This window comes from Coloeus monedula (genome assembly GCF_965178545.1).
Source record: "Coloeus monedula genome assembly, chromosome: 4".
Taxonomy (NCBI): Eukaryota; Metazoa; Chordata; class Aves; order Passeriformes; family Corvidae; genus Coloeus; species Coloeus monedula.
Window position 1 is genome coordinate 14603126 of NC_138784.1, and position 20430 is coordinate 14623555.

Below are 20430 nucleotides of genomic sequence, written 5' to 3' on the forward strand. Positions count from 1 at the left end.
GCCTAAAAAGTAAAGAAAATTAAAGTTAAAAAAAATGCGTATTGCTCTGCCTCTCTCCATTCCATCAGAATGGTTACGAATGTTCCAGTGGTAGCTGCCTTTTAACATTAAAAAGGATATACTGCATGTAATATTTGTAAGGCTACGTGACAGAAGGTGGATTGGAAGTGCAAGAGGTCAGATCCCATCTGCAGTCCCACTCACCTCACCCTTTCTTGTGTCCCTCAGGGATCTACATCGTGGACAGGAGGTTCCGCTCGCCAGACGAGTCGTGCAACCAGCTGACCCAGTTCCTGTACGGCTTCTGCCAGCAGAACCGGCGCCAGAGGATCATCCAGAGGAACCGTACCGAGCGGCTCTCGGACCTCCTGGACTGGAGATACCTGGGCAGGGTGTGTGGGATAGAAGCATTACAAATTCCAGGCTCATGGGCCTAGGCAGCAGCCTTCAGCACAGTGCTGCAATGCAAGGACACGGCCCTGTGCTGAAATTCCCCTCTCAAAGGAGCTAAAGGCAGAGCTTTTACGTTTCAGTGTAATCCTTCCACACTCTAGTGGCAAGGAGAGACTGAATAGGTTAGAGCAGAATCCAGTCATACCGAGCTCTTTCTGATGCTAAACACAATGTAAAAATCTGGTGTTGCTGGCAACACCTACACTAAGGAGGATGTGCTCCGAAGTCATCTGGGCACTTTCAAAAATCCTGCCTGTCCTTCATGAAATGTCGCTGGGCCCTGTGGCTCCTCAACATTCCTAAACTGCCTCTGTGCCTTAAATGCAAATAGTGCTTTTAATTTGACACAGAAAGCATGGTGGCAGCACCACCTACTAAGAAGACTCTAGCAAAGCAGTGTTGCAAGTCCACAGGGTTAAAGATGTGGATGCACATATATGAGCTTTGTAACAATTTTGGACCTTGTCCTGCTCTGATACCTGTGTGAGAACCTTAGTATTTATGTGGTTCCCAACACAGTATAAGACCTGGATGTAACAAGCTATTTTTTCTGTGCATGTGCTGAAAACTCAGGGATATAGTGGATCTATCAATATTTTTGTCAAATTCTTAAATACCAGGCATCAGTAAACTCATAAATGTTACTTCTCTGTCACTGTTACACATGCTTCTGTGCAGTACAAAGTGACTTTGGATAAGTCTAAAGCTTATGTGTAATACATATGCACACTTGGAAATTGTAAATGTAAATTTTCCTGCTTAAAAAAACCCCAGGTCTTTCCTGAGGGATAAAGCATACTTGTCACTCAGTAGGAATTACACTGACCAAGACAAGTCCTAGTTTCCATCTTAATACATCTTACAGGCACCTTATTCAGCTTCTGTTCCAGACTTCTTTGATGTGAATCTGTCATGAATGGCTCATCACTTCACAGCCCTGTGTTCATTACAAGCAGTGATATCAGCTGGATTCTGCTTATCTGAAAACATGTGTAGACTTATTTCAGCATCATCTTTTAGAAGATACTCATTTTATATTTCTTTTTCCCCTTTGCTTTAATCTGCCCAAGATTTCTATGATTTGTAATGGCTTCTCTGTTTTGTTGCAGTATTACATGCATGCCAGACACTTGGCCCTCAGCAGAGCATTCCCAGATAAATTTGAGATGGAACCAAGTGCTCCACCAAAGGTAAAGTCTGCTTTTGGAGATGAGTTCATCTTCATTTTAACTGCTTTGCAAAGAGAGAGAAAGAAAGAGTGTGAGGGAGAAGAGAGTTAGCAAGTTTGGGTTTAACTAAAGGGAGTAGGAACTCCCAGTTAAAAGCTTAACAAGTTATAGACCCAGTCTCCAGTCAGAAGTGTGCTGGTTTGGGCTGGGACAGAGTCAATTTTCCTCACAGTAGCTGGGCTGTGTTTTGGATTTGTGCTGAAAGCAGTGCTGATAACACAAGGATGGTTTAGTTCTTGCTGAGGAGGGCTTGCAAAGAGCCAAAGCCTTTTCTGCTCCTCTCCCACCCCACCAGTGAGGGGCTGGGGGTGCACAGGGAGTTGGGAGGGGACACAGCTGGGACTGCTGACCCCAACTGACCAAAGGGACATTCCAGACTTTATGGCATCATGTTCAGTATACAAAGCTGGGGGGAAAAGGAGAAAAGGGGGATGTTTGTAATGCTGGTGTTTGTCTTTTCAAGTCACTGTTACCTGTGATGGGGCCCTGCACTGCTGGGGATGGCTGAACCCCTGCCTGCCCATGGAAAGTGGGGAATGAATTCCTTGTTTTGCTTTGCTTGTGTGCACAGCTTTTGCTCTCCCTATTACACCATCTTTATCCCAACCCATGAGCTTTCTCACTTTCCCCCCTTTGATTCTCTCCTCAACTGCTCCAGGAGGGAGCAAGCTGAGGCCGTGTGGGACTGAGTTGCTGGCTGGGGTTAAACCACAACCTACTGGGGTCAGATTCAAACACAAAGGATACCAGGTGTGACAGAGGAGCAGCTCTTCAGATGATTTAGACTGAGCTGGATGGGACTATGCCAGTTTGGACCAGCTGAGGAACTAGCCCTTGAAATTCCTCTGGGAAGAGTGGCAGCTTCTAATTTTTGCTTCTGCTAAATGCCATGGAGATGTTCTGCATCAACCAGATAGAGGGGCAGCTGGGAAAGGATGTTCTAGGGAAAGCAAGGCAAGGTATTGCCTTCATCTAGACATGGTACATTGGCTGCAGCTGCAAGGGGTCACTTTAAAGGTACACCTTCAAACAGTTCTTGCCTAGTCCAAATTAGCACCAATTTGAGAAGAGAGGCTGCTCAGACCCACTGTCAGAACAAAGTGACTTGAAACCAAATCTCCAAAGAGCAACTAATTTTTTTAATAAGAAGGAGACAGGAGGTTCAGACCAAAACCCCTTGCTGGGTTTTGCAGATGCTGACATTATAACTAGACAATTGTTTTGAATGTTCAGATTGAAGCCTGAATTTCAGTAGGCATATTCTGACTACGAAGTACAGAAGGATTTTGTGTTGTGCTGATTGTTTTAAGGCTCAGTAAAGATAGTCATGCTTTGCAAAAAAGCGATGCTGGGAAGGGCAGAATGATGTTTATGGCACAGGGTAAAGTTCTCTGTCATTCAAGTGTGTACTTACTGGCAGAGGAGGACTGAGGGGACCTGGGTTGAAGGAAGCTTAATTTTAGAGTGTAGGGCAGGTCTAGCTTACATCCCACCACTGACTTCCTGTGAAGTGGTGATAGCCTTGAATTGCTGTATAAAACCAACCAAGGAACTCAATTAATTCATTCAACTTGCTTCTCTCTCTGCCAGACGGAAGGTTTCAGGTTCCCCAGGCCTTCATCAGTGCCACCATCGCCTTCTGCCTCCCAGCATTCCAGCCCTCACCACAGTGAAGCTGAGGATGAAGATGAAGATGAGAGATACGATGAGGATGAGGAAGCTGAAAGGGATAGGCAGAACATCAAGTCCCCCTTTACCCTTGGAGCCTTGCCACAAGGGAAAAAGAAGCAGCACGGAGAATACAGGAACTGAACTCGTTGCTCTCACCCTGCCGTGGTCTCCCCCTCCACTCAACAGTTTCTCCTGTAGGCTTGGCAAGCTTTGTGTTAAGGACAGTGTGGTATAATTAGAGGAACCTCAAATGTTACTTGAGCTGCACTGCTGGAAAGCCTAATATTATTTCACCTTGAAAGTAGTTAAAATGACAATTTTTCTGTGTCCCTTTGAGGTAGAAGAGATTTTTCAAGCTCAATAAAACTAGAGAATGAGACAATCCCCTCAGGAGCTTATACAAACTGCAGATCATACCTTTGTCTATGGAATCATCTGTATTAATCATAGTTTACATGAATAGCTACATTTTGGGTATCCCAAAGGAATTCCTGCTCCATTTATGTTTCCCCTTTTCCCCTCCTAAATTAACATGAACTTTAAACCAGAGCTCAAAAAATTAGAGAAAAAAAGTGTTACTCTGGAGAAATGTTGGAAGAGTTTAAAAAGATGCACTGAAAAGAAAATGGTCTTTCTTTTTCCTGATGCTGTTTATTGTAAGCTTACATAATTTAAAACATTTTTTTACAGCACACAGAAGTGTCTTGATCCAGTGGTAAAACATGCTTCCTGTGGAACAATATAAAGTCTTATGGAGTGCCCATTTGAATTTGAGAGACAAATGAAGTCATCTTTCTGAGGTCATTTAGACCCACAATAAACAGCAGACCGTTTATTTTCTGATTCCTCTGGTATGTCTCTTTTATTTTCATCTTGTTGTAGATTCTAAGTCTGTTAACCAACTGGTTTGGGAGGAAATTAATGTAACTTGGCTAAAGTGAATGACAAAATTTCCTTGAGTAGCACCTTCCCCTGCAGACAAAATGCCACAGAGCAATGTGATAACATTCAAAGATCAGTAATTTCTATCAGTCCATGCTCTATTTCACTTCTTCTAGAAGAGACGTAATCCTAATAAATAATGCTAAAAAAATTCCAGACACGCTTTTGAAAAGCACCTGAGACGTCAGAGTTCTTGGGGAATAACTGATCCTCACAACAAGAACTAAACATTTCATTTGCCTTACAGAAAGCTTTTAGAAGTATTTCAGCTCCTAGAGATGCAGAGTGCCTGAACAGGCTCTTCAGAAGCACATCTTGACATGAAGACGTTAGGAAGGAGATCAATCTTTTGTTTTGCAAGTTTGTGCATCAAAAATTTCTCATGCTGTTCAAGAAAAGACATTTCCAGGAATTTATTCAGCCTGTCCTTCAGCAGGTAGGACAATGTGAGCTTTGGAGGTATTTACCTTTCCTGTCAATCCCAGGGGAAGCCTAGATGTCCAACTTTGGTTAGGCTCCTACCTTTCAAGCACTTAACCAATGCTTGATGACATGGTTCTTAGTAAAGGACATTTGGAATAAAAGTGACAATGTGCCTATTTGTATATTTGGCCACTTAAAATCAGTTTTAAAATTGGACTTTCATTCTTGAGCTGATTTGGATACTTGAAAGAACAACTATTCTCAGAAATCAGGTCCAGGCTTTTATGGTAAAATCTTACTTGGAATTAAAAGGAGTCACTATTTCTTTAGCCATTTATGAGGTAATTAAAACAATAAGTAGTTTTTCATATAAAAGTGATGAAAGCAAAGATACTGCAAATATTTTCCTTCACACAGTTTACTAAGGGGAGAACAATTGCATTTTGTGTTTCTTCCACAAAGTGCTCTCAATCAGAGTTCCCTTGCAGAGTCAAAGGATGTAATGGCTGAGAGTCCCGAAGAAAGAACATTTAAAGGGCATATTGATTGAAAGCTAATGTTTTCATAAAGAAATAAATCGATAAATCCATCTTTATGGCTTGTATTTCAAAGCTCTGTTGTAGAGCAGGAAAGCTGTGTGTTTTTCAGCACACTCATATGCTTTGAGCACCCTCCTGGTGTTAAAGAGTGCACAGCTTTTGAGATAGGTTTAGTCTGAATTCTCAGATTCAGGTCCTGCAGTGGCCAAAGCGACCTCTGCCCCATGCCTTGGGCTCATGTTAGTTCTGCCTTGATTCCAGGATTAACCATTAGTAACAAGGCAATTTATCTACAGCAGAACACTTCTGCCTGTTGAATTTATAGCACTGGGGGAACGGCTTCTCATTCAGCCACGGCGACAGATTGCCTAAATTAAATGCCACACATTCCCAACAGTTACTGACACCTGACAAGCTTGGTAGCAGCTCTCTATTACATAAGGGATTGTCTTCCAGATGGAAAATACTGGGGTTTCACAAGCAGCTCACCAGCGAGGCAGAAGGTTTATTCCATTTCATAATATTTGTGAAGAATTGTTTAAGCTTGAGCCCTTAAATCAGGAACACGCACAAAAATCAGTCAGCTGGGAATAGGGTGAGTACAGTTTCTGTATCACTGGGACAGGCAGAGGCATATAAATTTCAAGACAGTGATAAACCAAAGGATGTAAATCCCTTCTACTTTTCACTTTTCTAGTGGAAGGTCCCCCTGCTCATGTCAGGGCATTTGGAACTGGAGGATCTTTAGGGTCCCTTCCAAACCAGGCCACTCTAGGACTCTGTTCCCTGATTCTATGCTACTTCTTGTCTGAGCACTGACTGATGATCCTGTAAAACATGCTGGAAAATCACTTTAGATGCACCTGAGATATTCCAAATATGCTCTAAACAAAGGGCAATTAAATTAATGAAAGGATTCTGGTGGATAGCACTGGTCTTGAGGTAAAGTTCATCTTGAATGTGTTCTGTCATACAACAAATACTGCTATTGGAAGATATATGAGTGCTTAAAAATGAACAAAGCAGGACATTTGATTTCTCCAGTTATGTTCCTCCATGAAGTGATACAGACTATAAATAATTATTAAAAGTGCCTCTAACCCCATGATAAAAGTTAATTCCTCTGTCCCTTCAGCTGTGTTTCTTTGTGTTGAGGAGATGCAACATCATAGTGTGAATTAAAATTAATTAGCAGTGTTATGAGAAAGATCAGGGGAACTTAACATTAGAAGATGAAGAGCATGACTAGGGTAGAAGGTTAAAAAAATAAAACATAGTTTCTTGGACACAGAAATCATGTGGCTACTCTTTAATTACTTCAGAGCTACAGAGGGCTTACCAGTAAGACCACAGAACTACATAAATAATGTGAGATACATCCTTATCAGCACAGAATGGTAATTAACAAATTTATGTATAATTCCAGTTTTACAACTCAGAAAGAAAGAACAACAAAAAAAAAAATACAATCACAATGCAGTCATTAACGAGGCCCTGATAATGCAAGACCTGTCCCCAAACTGTTTTTATGTGGTGAGGCTTGCTCAATAGGACTATGCAGAGTATTTCTGCAGGAGTGAACTGGGGCAGCAAGTGCTGCTGCCTATTCTTTGTGCTGACAGATATCTGCCAAAAAAAAAAAAAAATTTAAAAGTCACCAGCTTTGCAGTCACAAATAGTTGGAATGTTTTTACATCTCACTGAATTTATTGACCATCAGCAGCCCACAGAGCCGCCAGTGAAGTGGTGAAGGAATCTTTATCATTTTAAAAAGCTTCAGTATTCAGCTGAGTGGAAGGTGGTAAAAGGCTTCCCAATGATAACTGAAAAACTGTCTTTAATGAAATGGTCATCCAAAAAGACAGTTTTAATCATCTTTTCAGGTTAGATGGTACCACGTATTTTAGATTTTGGATGGGACATACAAAATGCTCTAAAGAAAGAGGGAACTTCACAGATGCTTCCCTTATGTGAACTAATACCTTTTAATCCCTTTGCATTCAAAATTTTGCAATGTGCAAACACCTCACCCTTTGGGAACTTCAGCGAGAATGGATGAAACACTCTACTTACAAAAGTTATGCTTTCAGGCTCACAGCTGTACAAATGTTAAAGACGTTTTAAATAATTTCACCAATTCGATAGATTGTCTGCCAAGTAGCCAGGGTGATCACTGTTTTCTTCCTCCGCTGTAAGACAGCACACAATGGGGAGAAGTAAGTTGTAGATAAAGGAAAGTTCAGTCAGCCAAAGTTTTCAGCTTTCAGATGTGCCTCAGGCACAGATTCAGTGCAGTGTGACTGCTCAGCTAAGAGAAGCAGCACCTCTAAAAACAATCATGTCTTCTCTCATTTTTAAATGTAGGAATTTTTCTGTTTGCTGAAGAACAAAGATACAAACCATGTCCACAGGGGTAAGTTAGCACACAGCAAAAAAATTTCATGCTGAAGAAAATAATGGATTTATTCTTCATTTGCACACTGCCCTCAGTCTAAAATCAGCTGATCTGAAAGTGCATGGCTTACCCAGGTTTGACTGGTTATTCCCTACTACAGTGATGGAAATGTTATTCCACACAGTATTTTCCAAGCAAGCTTCCAGTTCTGCTTATTGCTCTCAGATATTTCACCCTTTCTTCTCAGTTGCTGTCCACCATCTCCTCTCCCACAGCAGCAGCAGGCAGGAAAATACCACTAAAATTTGTTAAAATCCACCTTCAGAGGATTTTGTGGGCATACAAATGACACTTTCACTGCTTTAACTTTAGAACTGCTCATATATTTTATCCAAAGCACTATGCTTGTTTTTAATTCTGCCTTTCTCTCTCTCTCCAAAATGCCACTGAATTTTTTTTTTTTTGTTCAGAGTTCTGCCAGGGTAGGGAAGAGAGGGCTGAGCACAGAGCCCCAGCTCCATTTCTAAAAAAAAAAAAAAAAAAAAAAAAAAAAAAAAAAAAAAAAAGTCTGTGGTAGCTGAAGAGGTGAAAGATTTAAGGACAGAGGACATGGAGAGCAAAGGTTTAGGGTCTCAGCCTGGTGATGTGAAACCAACAGCTCCTCTCCTGGGACTCTTATGGATTCTTTTAAACTTTTGCACCAAATCCAGTGGAGGAATAAAAATTTCACAAGCAAACAATATTACAGAGAAAAAGGAACCTGAGTAAAGATTTGGGTTTGAAAATTCAATTAAAAATAGCCATTCCCTTGAATCCAAACCAGGAAAACGTCTGAAAAGAAAATTAAAAGCATGATATACAAATATTTACCTGCTATCATTATGTGGCTCATGTTCTAATCTGTGTAAATGCCCACTCCAATACAATGCACTCTGTGGAACAATATCTTCATTCAAAACAGGCCTTTTAGACTGATTTGCTAAATTGTTAGTAAATGAAATACTGAAAAACCACTTTTAAAAGATTAGAGGAAGATAAAACGTGCATTTACCTTCTTGTGCTTTCTGTAAGGAACTAAGGAACAGTGCAGCAGCTTCAGAAAGAGATAAAGGATTTGTGTTTTGGCTGCGTGTTTCTAGAATGAAAAAATCAGAGGCGCATGGTTTATTAGTGTCTGATGGCATTTCTTTACTTTGTTCTTTGCTTTTTTATTATTTCTACAACTAGGGACCCAAAGACAAAAAAATACTGTTGTGTCCTTCATTCTATAGCAATGTCTGCTAAAAATCAGCCTGATAAATAACAAAAGAGAGATTAGCAATCTTTTTTAAAGGGAGGTTATTTCAAAGTCCTTTGGAAGGTAAAAAGAACATTTTCCGTTTTTGTTTGTTCCTAACTGTTTTTACAACATTCTGATCCCTCCAGAAACGTTGCCTAGTGTGGATTGATGTCATCTGCTTCTGTTATTTGTCACTTCAGCACAATTAATGGCTTGATTTGATTGTTTTTAAAGAAAGTCAAAAGCACTGATGAAAATCCCACTTAGCAGCCAGGTCAGTCTGGAAATTATGTAAATGAAATCACACAGATGCACCAGAGAGGAAAGTCAGTCTTTGTCATGTGCTGGTTGGAATGAAGGGACTGAAAAAAGGGGAGTTCATTGTTTCCTTGGTTATGATTCCAGGAAAACAAATCCCCTCCCATTTCCATGGATTTCTCCCATAACCTGAGGGAAGGTGGATGGGTTCCACACCCCTGTGCTCATGGACTCACCGAGCTGCACTCTGTCATACAGGTCCTTCCTCTGGCTCTCATCTGAGATGAAGCGACGTCCCTCTACAAAAGCAGTGGGAGAAGGGTGAAAACAGCCTCCAAATTTGTTCTAATTCCAGCCTCAAAATCCCTAAATCCCCTGTTTTCAATTTTCTATATGGTCAAGAGCCTTCAGTCTCTTTACTGGACTATAGAGTACTGCCTTTTAAATTGTAATTCTATTTAAAAAATGAAAAAAACCCACCAAAATCCCAAACTAACACAATAAAATCCCATTGCTTCCTATGCATCAAAAAGAATGATAAAAAGCTCAGTAGGGAAGTAACACAGTGCATTTTTCAGTTGGAAAAATTTAAAAAAAAAAACCAAACAAAAAAGAGTCAAATCTTTGCTTTGACTAGAAATAATTGTATTAAAGTCACTAGAACTTTCAGCTATATTTACAGTTGTTTGGAGCCTGTATTTATTTTGTTTTACTATTATTTGTATTGTCTCCCTTTTGTACTCTCTCAGGATTATGACTTTTTTTTTTCTAATTTACAGGGAACTTTTTTCTTCCTCCCTTAATACCTGCCCTCCCTGATAGCTTTTAATTTTAAATCAACAATTCAGAATACAATTTTTCATGTTAGTATTTCTGTTAAATTTGATGATGTGGATCGAAGGACAAAATCTCTCTTTGGCTCTAAATTTTATCTTTCATATTTAATTCTTCTTTAACTCTGGACTAACAGTAGAAACGCAAGATTTCATTCACACAACTGTAACAGCATAATTTTGTGGCACTGACATCTAAGTTCTCCTTAGAAGAGGTTGCTTGTGGACTTGACACCAACTTTGCTGCAAAATGCTTGAAACAGGAATGTGTGTTCTGTTGCTTGAGAAGGTGTTTCACTAAAGCCTGAGTGGGAATAAGGAATGATAACTATATCCAGGATGTCTTAAACCCCCTTTAGGATTATTTCAGATAAGGAAACTGCTTTTGCAATGGGTTTTACAATCAAGTGTCAAACCCTATACATTTTCAGCCCTTTCTTTTCCTTTTCTTCTTTCAACGCTTGCTTTTTTGATTTGATTTCTTAAAAAAAAAAAATATTGACAATGCCACAATTTCAGAGACAAGAAGAAATAACTAAGTACAGAATCAGAGAATATTCTGAGTGGGAAGGACCCACAAGGACCACTGAGTCCAACTTTGAAGTGGATTACCTGTACAGGGACCAAAGGTGTGACCTTGACATAATTAGCACCATGCAATTAACACAACCTCCCTGCAAGCCTCAGAACTTCTACCTCCACAGCATCCTCAGGATCTCCTGCTTGTGTGGAACCAAGGAATAATCCAGGGGTGGAGAAAATTATCTCCTTAAAATGGAAAGAGCTTGGGACTTACGTGCACCCTTCAAATAGAGCATGGCCTGAGGAGTCCAGTTTCTCCTTTGGAAGTGAGTCTTTATGCAAAAAAATAGGAGGGAAAAGAGACATGTCAACATTCCATGCTGTTGCTAATTAGTGCAAATACTTAATGGCACCAACCTCTGAGCTTCATGAGCTCCAGCCTGAGCTCACCTGAGGAGCACTCCAGGAGAAGGTGACGAAGGACGCAGCCAGGAACAGGGCCAGGGCAGACACTGTGAGTTTATGCAGCCCCTGTGCACAACAGAGAACCACAAGGTGCAGGAAAAGCCTTTCACATCTGCACATCCTCCCAACTTCACATCTAAATATGAGGGTGTTTCCAGCTGCTGCTTTGTCCCTGTCTTGCTGCCAAACCTCCTCTTCCTCAAGGGGTGTTGCAGTGCACGCTGATCTGATCAGAGGATTAATGTTAAACAGAACTTTATTCTTTTTTCTCAAATCCATTCCATCCTGGTGAGAACTGCCATCATGCAAGCACCTTTTGTGTTCCTGTTTGCAAGGATATCAAATCCTCCAGAAATGAGAATAAGGTACAAAATGGGTAAGGATGGTATAAATCTACCTTGATTTTACCAAACTGTAGACAACAAGCAAATGTAGGGGGCTTGTCATTCCAAACAAACAAACAAACCAGGAGACCAAATCTCTACTTCCTCAGGTAAAAAAGAAAAAAAAGGAAAAAATGTTTTAGATTTAGCATCCTGTCAATATCAACCATGATTAACACAAGTCAGAAGATGGGTTTTCTCAATTCTTTGAGTTTGCTCGCTGATGCAGCACATGCAAATGGAAGCATTGAGCATGAATCCTCTGCACAAGTTGCATCTCTGCTTGTTCACACAGACCATGTTGTTATTCACGTATTGATAACAGTGATGGGCAGCAGAGCGTCTAACTTTATGTTTCACAGTGGTTTATTTCATCCTGGGCTTGAGAGCATGTTGTGCCACTGGTGGTTTCTTAAATACACATTATATATATGTGTGTATATTTCTTTCAGGTTATTTTTAAGGAAAAGTTATTAAGCCTCCCTGCAGTTCCTAAACATTGCACTCTAATGAAAAAAACCCAAAAAACATTAATTAGAAACTAAATGTTTCCTACACACCAAAAAATTCTCACTTACCTTCATACTTATCTCAGTGACAAACCTTCAGTCTTCTTTCCTCGGGATGATGCGTCACAAGATCTCCCTCCTACATGTCCAGGGGTCCCTTTTTAAATCTTCAGAGTGGAGGTGCCCTCCCCTTCCGTGGCAGGGCGGAGGAATCTGAAGGGATCTCTTGTCAGCCCTGTAGATGAAAAAGCAGTAGGTCTGATGACTCCTGAGGGAAACCTGCAGTCTTGCAGGAAGTCATGATTGAAATGATTGAAAGATGGATGCACTTGGAGATGCACCCCATTAACCAGGTGAACACCTCCTGAATACATCAGCATCAGCCCTGTGTGTTTGCAATGCATCACCTTCCTGCTGGATGATCAATAATCACAGCCAGGGTGGGTATTAATATGGATGGCGAGAGTTTACCCAGGATAATCTATCATATATCAGATTACTATCCATTGTAGGGGCTGGAAAAGCTGGTAAATGACTCGCCAGCATCAAGAAAAAAGTGACTTACCCAGTGTCACTAGCTTGAGGTTATATTCCTCGCATATATGTAGAGGATGTAGTCTATGGTGTGATTCTCTAATGATTTCTTGCGTCTAGGTTTCTTACACACAAGTAAAAGTACAAAGCTCAACTACAGCAACAAGCAAAAAACCAACAAACAAACAAAACCCAAACCAATAGACCTTGAACTCCTCATAGTCAGAAAAACTTTTCTGCGTCATGGATTAGCTGGAGTAAAAGTCCAGATCATGGGCTTGTATAGGTCAAACAGTGAAGCAGTGAACAGAAGAAAAGGCAGGGATCAGAGAAGTCATTTCCATGAGCTACTTCTGGGTGATTGTTGGGCTCACTGCAGTCATGGAGAGTGGGTTTGGTCTTCAGGCAAAGAGCTAATCACACTTGATGCCTGGCCTTGCTTGCTCTATAGCCAGGGTTATCGTCTCTCCTCCTGCACTTTTTCCTTTGTAAACTTGATGGAAGCAGAAGGAGAAGCAAAGCAAACAGGCAGGTAGAAATTTGCTGATTAGAAGATTGACCAATGGAAAGTTTACTGCAGAGCCTCATGAACAGGGCCAGCCTGTGGTGTGACAAAAATCCAGGTCAGGCCATGCATGTGGCAGACACTGGCTCATGAATGTGGAGTCCAAGGAGGAATGTGCAGACAGGCTGCTCACTGTGAGCTCCTCCCTGGCACTATGTGTCTGTGGACACTGCTCCAAAGCACATTATTAAGTGAAGGTGCAATTGCTGTCCAGCTTTTGGGGGGTATCGTTCTGTTCTCTGCTCATGCTGCACAGAATTGCTCACTGAGTATACAGAACTGCCATCAGCTGCAGCTCATGCTGGTGTAGAGGCAAGAAATCAGAGGGCAGTTCAGGTTTTGGTCTCAAGCAGCTCCTGTGGTGGCTGGGAGCTGCTGTTAGAGCTTTATCCTTTTTAAAAGGCTGTGCCCTGATGCATCCTAGCCAGCAGAAGGGATTCTACTTGTATCTACTTCACTGTGAAGTTTACATTTTCCCTGCTCTTTTCCCTGTGCTCTGACAGATCAGAGACATTTCTTGATGATGCTTAACCCTTAGCCTTAGAAGGGGGCTGTGCATTGCATCCCAGAGACATTTAACATGCAGAGGCTTGGAAAAGGTAAAGCTACTCCTCTATTCCCTTCTGGAGTGACTTTAGATCTCCCCTTTACACACAGACCACAGGGCTGGAATCAAAATATTCAGCTGAGCCTGTGAAAATTAACCCCCTGCCTTTGGGACTGGGCAGTGTGAAGTATAATCCCTTCAGGATGGTTGTCCTCCTGGTAGGAAAACCGGAATGTGTCTGGCATTGAAAATAAACCCTGCTTTTCCTGTCACTGGAATGAGACAAGATAACACAAAATAAACAGGGGGCAACCAGCTCAGCCCTCCTGTTGCAACTGGGGAGAAGAGGAGGAGAATGGGAGGCATGGAGAAAGATTTGTGTTGTTACCACGCTGTAGAAAAACAGCTTCAGTTTTTCTTGTCTTTTGACCATTTTGTAAAATCTGAACTGCTCTGACTTGGTTGTGGTGGAGTCTCGGTCTCCCTTCCAAACCTAGGTGTATTCTGAGTCCCACTGGAATCCTTGTGGAGACTGGGACTTGTTTGAAGCTGCCTGGAGGGCAGCAGGGAGCTGAACTGAGCAGATCAAAATCTGAACTGCCTGGGGGGGACAGGTGAACACCAGTCCAGAACAAAAGCAGGATCTTGACAGCATCATTTTAAGCTGAATGGTTTTATTGCTGTACCATCAGAGGCCTCAGTGGCACCAAGGTATCTAAAAGTCAGGAATTTAGTTGCAAACTATAGCAAGAGACAGTTGACCTTGACCTTTCACGTCAGGTGAAATGAACCCAATTTCAAATTGTATTTCCAAAATGGCATGGGGCTTTGTTATTTTTTTAATTTCAAAAGGTTTTTATTTTTCCCTTAAATTGTCTGTTCCTTTGTGACTCATGGCTCTAAGTCCATTTATTTTTACTATGACCAGTGACTGCAAGTTGCTTTGGTTTTCAAACAAAAGTGTATTTCAAGATCATCATCTTGGAAATCTGTAAGAAGCCTGCATGCAGAACAAAGAATTCCAGGTTTGTCAACTCTACTTCAAGGACCAAAATTTAAAAGATTCGGCTTCTCCCTTCAAAGCTTTTTCTTGCCATGATCCTATGAGAAGGTGGTCACCTCACCCTTCCCAGAGACTTCTAGGATGGCGTATGGGACACAAATTATTTGCAAGGAGGGACAGGAGGCAATGTTTTGGGAAGGCAGTGCAGGTACTGAGAGTGTTTGCATTCACAAAAGAGCTGTGGTTGTGTATGGGCACATGTGAGCTCCTACTCTTGAAAAATGAAGCAGCCTATAATTGGGTTATGGATCATAACACACTAAAAAACTGTGGCACTTCAGGAGGATGAGCTGTGCATGAAACACTCATTGTCAGTGCTGCCATTTCTCAGCTGATTCACCTGGAGGAGGAAGTGGCTCTGGCATGTAATCAATACCCTGAGTGAAGGAAGCAGAGGGAAGCTTGCTATAGCAGCAGGACCCCTTATTAGAAAGAAAATAACCTATTCCTATTCTTCGAGATGATCTAAAGGGCACAGGCTGCATATCCTGGCACTGTAAGTGATAAAAAGCCAATTTCTGGCATTGAAGTTCAGTGCTGAGGTGAGAGAAAAATGTTCTCGTGTGCTGGAGTTTTAACCAGTGGGGTCGAATTTACCTCAGTGACTCACGTCACGACCGTGAACTTTCCCAAATATTTCCCTGAAAATATAGGATACAGTCATTGTGCCTGTGTATTTTTAACTGCTGGCAGGGACACCAGTGATCTGTGGCTTGCTCCTGAGTAAAAGGTGTAGCTGTCGTGTGTGTAGGTGGTCAGTGGGTGCGTCAGCAAACACTGGTGCCGTCAAGGTATAAATCTCCTGGGACTTGTGATCTTTCCTTTGTGCTTACTCTCATTTCCTTTGGGTTTGTTTTGGTTTGGTTTTTTTTCTGCTAGTTTGGTAACTCTGGGAAGTACATCCCACTTCTGTCTGGCACCTGAACAGCACCTAGCTCAGAGTACTTCTGGCTCCTACGTGCTACTGTAGCATCCTAAAAGGCTGTAAAATGTCATGGCAGAGCCTGCAAAGTAGGAAATTACGAAGTATTTTGCATTTAATTTGCAGTAAGTTGTGTTGTAAGGCAAGCTTCCTACCAGTAGCAAAGTCAAATATAGATAGCCCTAGAAGGATGTTGATTTGTTATCACTGAGAAACTCTGAGAACAGATTAGACAACCCCTTTTTAAGACTCATTGCCCAACTGATCCTGCCCAGACACATGGTGATGAACCGTATGACCTCCTAATATCTTCCTTTTGGATGGTTTTTTTGTGTTTCTGTGATCCTTCAAAGCTGACTGTGGACTTTAACCTCATATATCCCACTCAGACTAGGGGGAAATTTGAGTACAAGTTCCATATTTGCCTTGTAAAACCTATTGACCAAAACAATCCTATCTGGGATCCATCAATACATTTTATGCCACACAAACATGTTTTTCAGTGTTATTTATTTTCATAATAGGCCCTAATTTACAGAACCATAGAATATCTTTAAAAGCCATCTAGTCCAACCCCCCTGCAATAAGTAGGGATGTCTTCATATTTTCTGGGAAGGTGAATTTTCATGGTGCAGCTCTGAAGGGAAGAGATACCCTCTGGTGTAAACCAGGTGCATGATCAGAGAGTCCATCAGTCGCTGGCCCAAATTTATTGAACTATTCTGTTGCACATTCAGCACTTCAATGTCTGAATGTGGGTGTGTTTCAAGCACTGCAGATCTGCTGGAGAAGCTTTTTGTCTTTTCTCTAGACTGTATGAGAAGAACTGTGCTAAAACCTGCTTGAGGAAGAGAACAAGGTATAGAAAATCCATCCAGTCTGTTAGAGATCTTGTAAATGCCTCACACAAGAGAGGTAACAGGGACTTTGTTGAGGACTAATGTATGACCGGTGCTGCAACCAGGTCCAGGCTCTGCTTTTCTCACAAGTGTGTTTGTGAAGGGGATAATTATAAGTAAAATTTAAATATATTATGTGGGGTGAGGGATGTTTGAAAGCATCAGGAAAGAGTGGAAATCCACAAACTTTTGGAAGGTGTAAACATCTCAGAAAGAGGTGTTACTTCTGAAGTTCAGTAAGCTATGGGATGGTACAACCATTTTTTTTTCCAGCAATGGACAAGTCTGGGGCAAACACCAGGTGAAAAGACCAGCTGAAAACCAATTTTCTCCAGTTTGCAGGCTGGAAAGGAGATGTGGCCATCTAAGCATAGACATTTACAAGGGACTTTAGCGGGAGCCGTAGAGTTCTTTGGATAGACAGGCCCTACTGCACATGTCTTGATAATATAACACAAAAAAAGAAGAATTAGTTAAGGGTCCTAATGACAAGATACTCCTTTTCTTTTTTTTTTCACAGAACCAAGAGCAGAGAGTTAACACAGAGACTATTTAATACACTATCAGCTCAAGAGACTTCAACACTTCCTTCCTTTCAAAAGTGGTGAGAGTGATGAAATTCATACAGTTCCTGGATTCCCTGTTCTAACTGTCAGAAATTAGGAGAGATCTGCTCCTGCCTGAAATATTGCTGTAGGTGTGAAAAGCAGAAAAGAACTGCTAATAGAAGTGAGAAACATCCCAGGAACCAAAGTTTTGACACAACAATAACCTATATCACAATGTTCCTTGCTGTTTTAAAAAACAAGTAGAAGAGCAGGGAGACTTCAAGTTGCACTGAATTCCCAGGCAATTAATTTAACAGTTGTAGGAGAGATGTGAGGAAAAAAGAAAGTAAAAAGGCCAGAAAGCTGGAGCCTGATGCTAGATTAGAACCTGGTTGCAGCTGGTGGTCCCTCTCAGCTGAGGGCTGAGTGGCAGCAGTTGTACCTTGTAAAGCTGATTTTCCAGCAGATGAGCCCTCGCTCATTTGAACACTGAAGTTCAGTCAGCTACTGCTCCTCAGAGGAACAGATAAAATGGCTGTGCTGGCTCCCTCAGAGAGGGAAGAGAAGTTATTTTTCCACATGCTAGTGTAAGTATAAGCTCTTGGGCTGTTTTTTTGTTGTTCGGTTATTTTTTTTACTGGTGAAATACCCTTTAATAGAGTTTTAGTTGTATCTGCTTGAAGGCACTTGTGCACTTTAAGAACAGTCTTAAATCTAACTGTGGTGTTTTAAAAATTTTAATTTAAAGTTAATTTGTCTATCTCTTTAAAGATAATACATCTGTAATAATGCATCCTAATATAGAAGATTGCTTCAACTTCCTGCCATTTATTTGAGGATGAAATCTTTTAAGACAGCCATAATTAAAAAGTAGTATCTTCTCTAAAATTGTTCTGAGCTTTTCCTTATTGTGGTTTTCCTGAAGTATTCCTGTGGCTAGAGATGTGTTCATTAACATAAATATTGCTACTTATAGAAATATCAGAAAAATAAACTTGGAGCCCTTGCCTCTGCTTATATAAAACTAAGTTGCTGCCATGCAGGCAGCTTGTAATAAACCAGTTTAAATAAAGTATTTAGTATTTATGTTTATTTCAATCTAGATTAATAAATACTTATATATGATTTTATTCCTTGCTTCAAAATATTATGCAGGTGTTAAGTACTAGTGAAGCCTGATGCTGGTTTTGGGGAAAGGAATTAATTTTTCTACCTAAAAAATCACTTAAAATCTCATTCTTTGGAGCTTCAGCCAGCTTCATCTGGTATGTGATTATTATTTAATAATATAGCCTGATAATCTCAATGCTGCTTCCAACTGGAATTGTTTCGCCTCTTGTTTCTTCCCAATGACAAAGATTCAGCTAAGATGTGGGTGCCTGTCCCAGGCCTGCTGAGGGCATCCCCCAGTGAACATTCTTGGTGCTGATGTTTTAGCAGATGCTGCTTTGGTGGGTTGAGAATCTCAGAGTCCCCATTGTCCCTTGAAAGCTCCCAGCTGATTGGTTCAGGTGGTTGCAATGTGCAGGGTAGACACGGAAACCTCACTTGGAATGTGGATTTATCCTGGCAAAATGAACCTCCCATGCCTTAGTCACACAGAGACATGCTTATCTTGTAGGAAATGTCTTTTTTGAATGTTGCCTGGGAGAACAGATAATAAAAATACAAACAAGATGAGGTTCCTCTGTGGGATGTGTTTCTTGTGTAATTCCCAGTGTGGCACCATGACATCTGTGGCTAATTAGCAGAAGAAACACTGGATTTTGGGGGTTTTGTTCTTGTAGGCTCACAGAAATGCTGAAACTCTTGTTGGCCTCACTTTTCCTGCCTCCCCACTTCCCCAAATACAATTAAAGCACTTGCTTTAATCTAAAATGTCCTCTGCTAATTTGCAGGGTGTTCTTCAGTGTTTATTTTCGTTCCCCTGACCTCCCTGCCATGGTTATGGCATTCAAGAATAAGCAGTGATATTTCAGGAAGTATTTATGTCTTTCTTCTCTAACTTTTCCGCATGCACATAAACTTCTAGTTCCCTGGACAACAAAATGTCCTGCCTAAAGGTTTCTGTCACAGCTGGTAAGTGGAACAAGGGTTTTCAAACCACTGGATGCAAAAGCTCCAAGGTGGCTGCTGAATGGAAAAATTGGCATAAATATGTGTGTGCTGATTGCCCTGACTCTTGTATCTTGTGCCTATTCTTTCCAGATATTTGGCAAGAGAAGGGAATTGATGATGTCTTTGAAATGCGGAGCTAAGAAACGGCACCGCAACCCAGTCGACAGCATCTGCAGGAAGATCAAATCCATCCAAATGATGGACCAAGTCTCCAACCCAGCTTTGCAGATACCAAAATTTCAGTCCCGGAACTTTGACAGCCCACAGAGCAATACCAAAAAAAACCTGGAAGAAATACTGAAAGGGAGAACCTGCAGAAATCAGGAGAGTCCTTGTTCACCCTTGGTCAGCCCTGACAGTGACAGTGTTTTCTCTGCAAACTCGCCTTGTCTTGGGGCCACCTCTGACCCCTACTCTGCAAACACCACCTTCTCAATCCTTAAAAGCACTGAGAGATCCAGCAGCCCGTGGATGCCTCCCTATGCCATGGAGAGCTCTTCTCCATACTGCTTTGGATCCAAGGAGGCCAATGCCCAGAACAAACCATGTGCTTTAGCAAATGCTGAACCTAAAAATGTGCAGTCCAAGCAGAAATATCTGACATCAAGTCCAAATTTATATTTCCTCACATCTGAGAAAAAGCCAGAAAGTGCTGTGGTCCAACCTCCTGTGCCGAAGATGTTTCCTTCGAGTGAAAGCGGTAAAAATGCTGAAGAAAAACATCCCCTGATTCAAAATCCTACACATCTGAACACTCAGCCTACATAGACAACATTTATTTACCACTTAAACTGGTAGCAACACATTTTAGTAGCACTCAAATCTTATAAGACTGCAAAAAGAGCTGAGGAAATTCCAAAGATTTCTCTAAAAAATATTAATGTCAATGTAAATAGTAAGGAATTAATAAGGCAAAAACTTTTTCTAATTTGGTAATTAACTTTTGGTTTAAGAGATGGAGATATTTTTAACCGTTTAAAAGATTTAGACTACTAGTAGCTTTGTTTTTATAACCAAATTTTATTTGGCTATTAATTTAAACTATGATTTGGCTGTTAATATAGACTAACCTAGAAGATACACGAATTTGGGTGTTGCTCTTAGTTTGGGGGTTTTGTGGGTTTTTTGTTTGTTTGTTTTAGGGACTACTTTCTTAACAAGTTGACTCAACTATAATGATTTCTCTACAATATAGCTGGAGGGGGAGGGAAGAAATACCTGGCCTCTTAAAATGTCCTGTTTCATATGTTTACTCCAGGTGAAAGAATAAAAAAGTTTTTCCAAAAATGCATGTGTAAAAGTAGATGCATGAAGTAATTTCCAGCTCAGAGGC

At 41.0% G+C, this 20430-nt stretch overlaps 3 protein-coding genes across 3 annotated transcripts in view; 2 read left to right on the forward strand and 1 right to left on the reverse strand.

Annotated features, from left to right (window-relative positions):
- The window catches only part of GYS2 (glycogen synthase 2), a gene marked incomplete at both ends in the record, with an annotated part of 42434 nt that extends 38940 nt beyond the window's left edge, over window positions 1–3494 (forward strand). Inside the window, 3 exons of the mRNA XM_082280863.1 lie at window positions 229–392; window positions 1563–1643; window positions 3273–3494. Coding sequence (XP_082136989.1) covers window positions 229–392; window positions 1563–1643; window positions 3273–3494 — 467 coding nt within the window. The remainder of the gene's footprint in view (window positions 1–228; window positions 393–1562; window positions 1644–3272) is intronic.
- Window positions 3495–7387: 3893 nt separating this feature from the next.
- On the reverse strand, window positions 7388–11976 carry SPX (spexin hormone; the record flags this gene model as incomplete). The annotated part of the gene is made up of 6 exons (XM_082281160.1): window positions 7388–7446; window positions 8704–8787; window positions 9426–9488; window positions 10819–10876; window positions 10995–11075; window positions 11971–11976. 6 exons carry the CDS (start codon window positions 11974–11976, stop codon window positions 7388–7390), a joined length of 351 nt encoding a protein of 116 aa, XP_082137286.1.
- A 7238-nt stretch (window positions 11977–19214) lies between these two features.
- IRAG2 (inositol 1,4,5-triphosphate receptor associated 2) overlaps window positions 19215–20430 on the forward strand; it is a gene marked incomplete at its 5' end in the record, with an annotated part of 34987 nt that continues 33771 nt past the window's right edge. Inside the window, one exon of the mRNA XM_082281161.1 lies at window positions 19215–19797. Coding sequence (XP_082137287.1) covers window positions 19215–19797 — 583 coding nt within the window. The remainder of the gene's footprint in view (window positions 19798–20430) is intronic.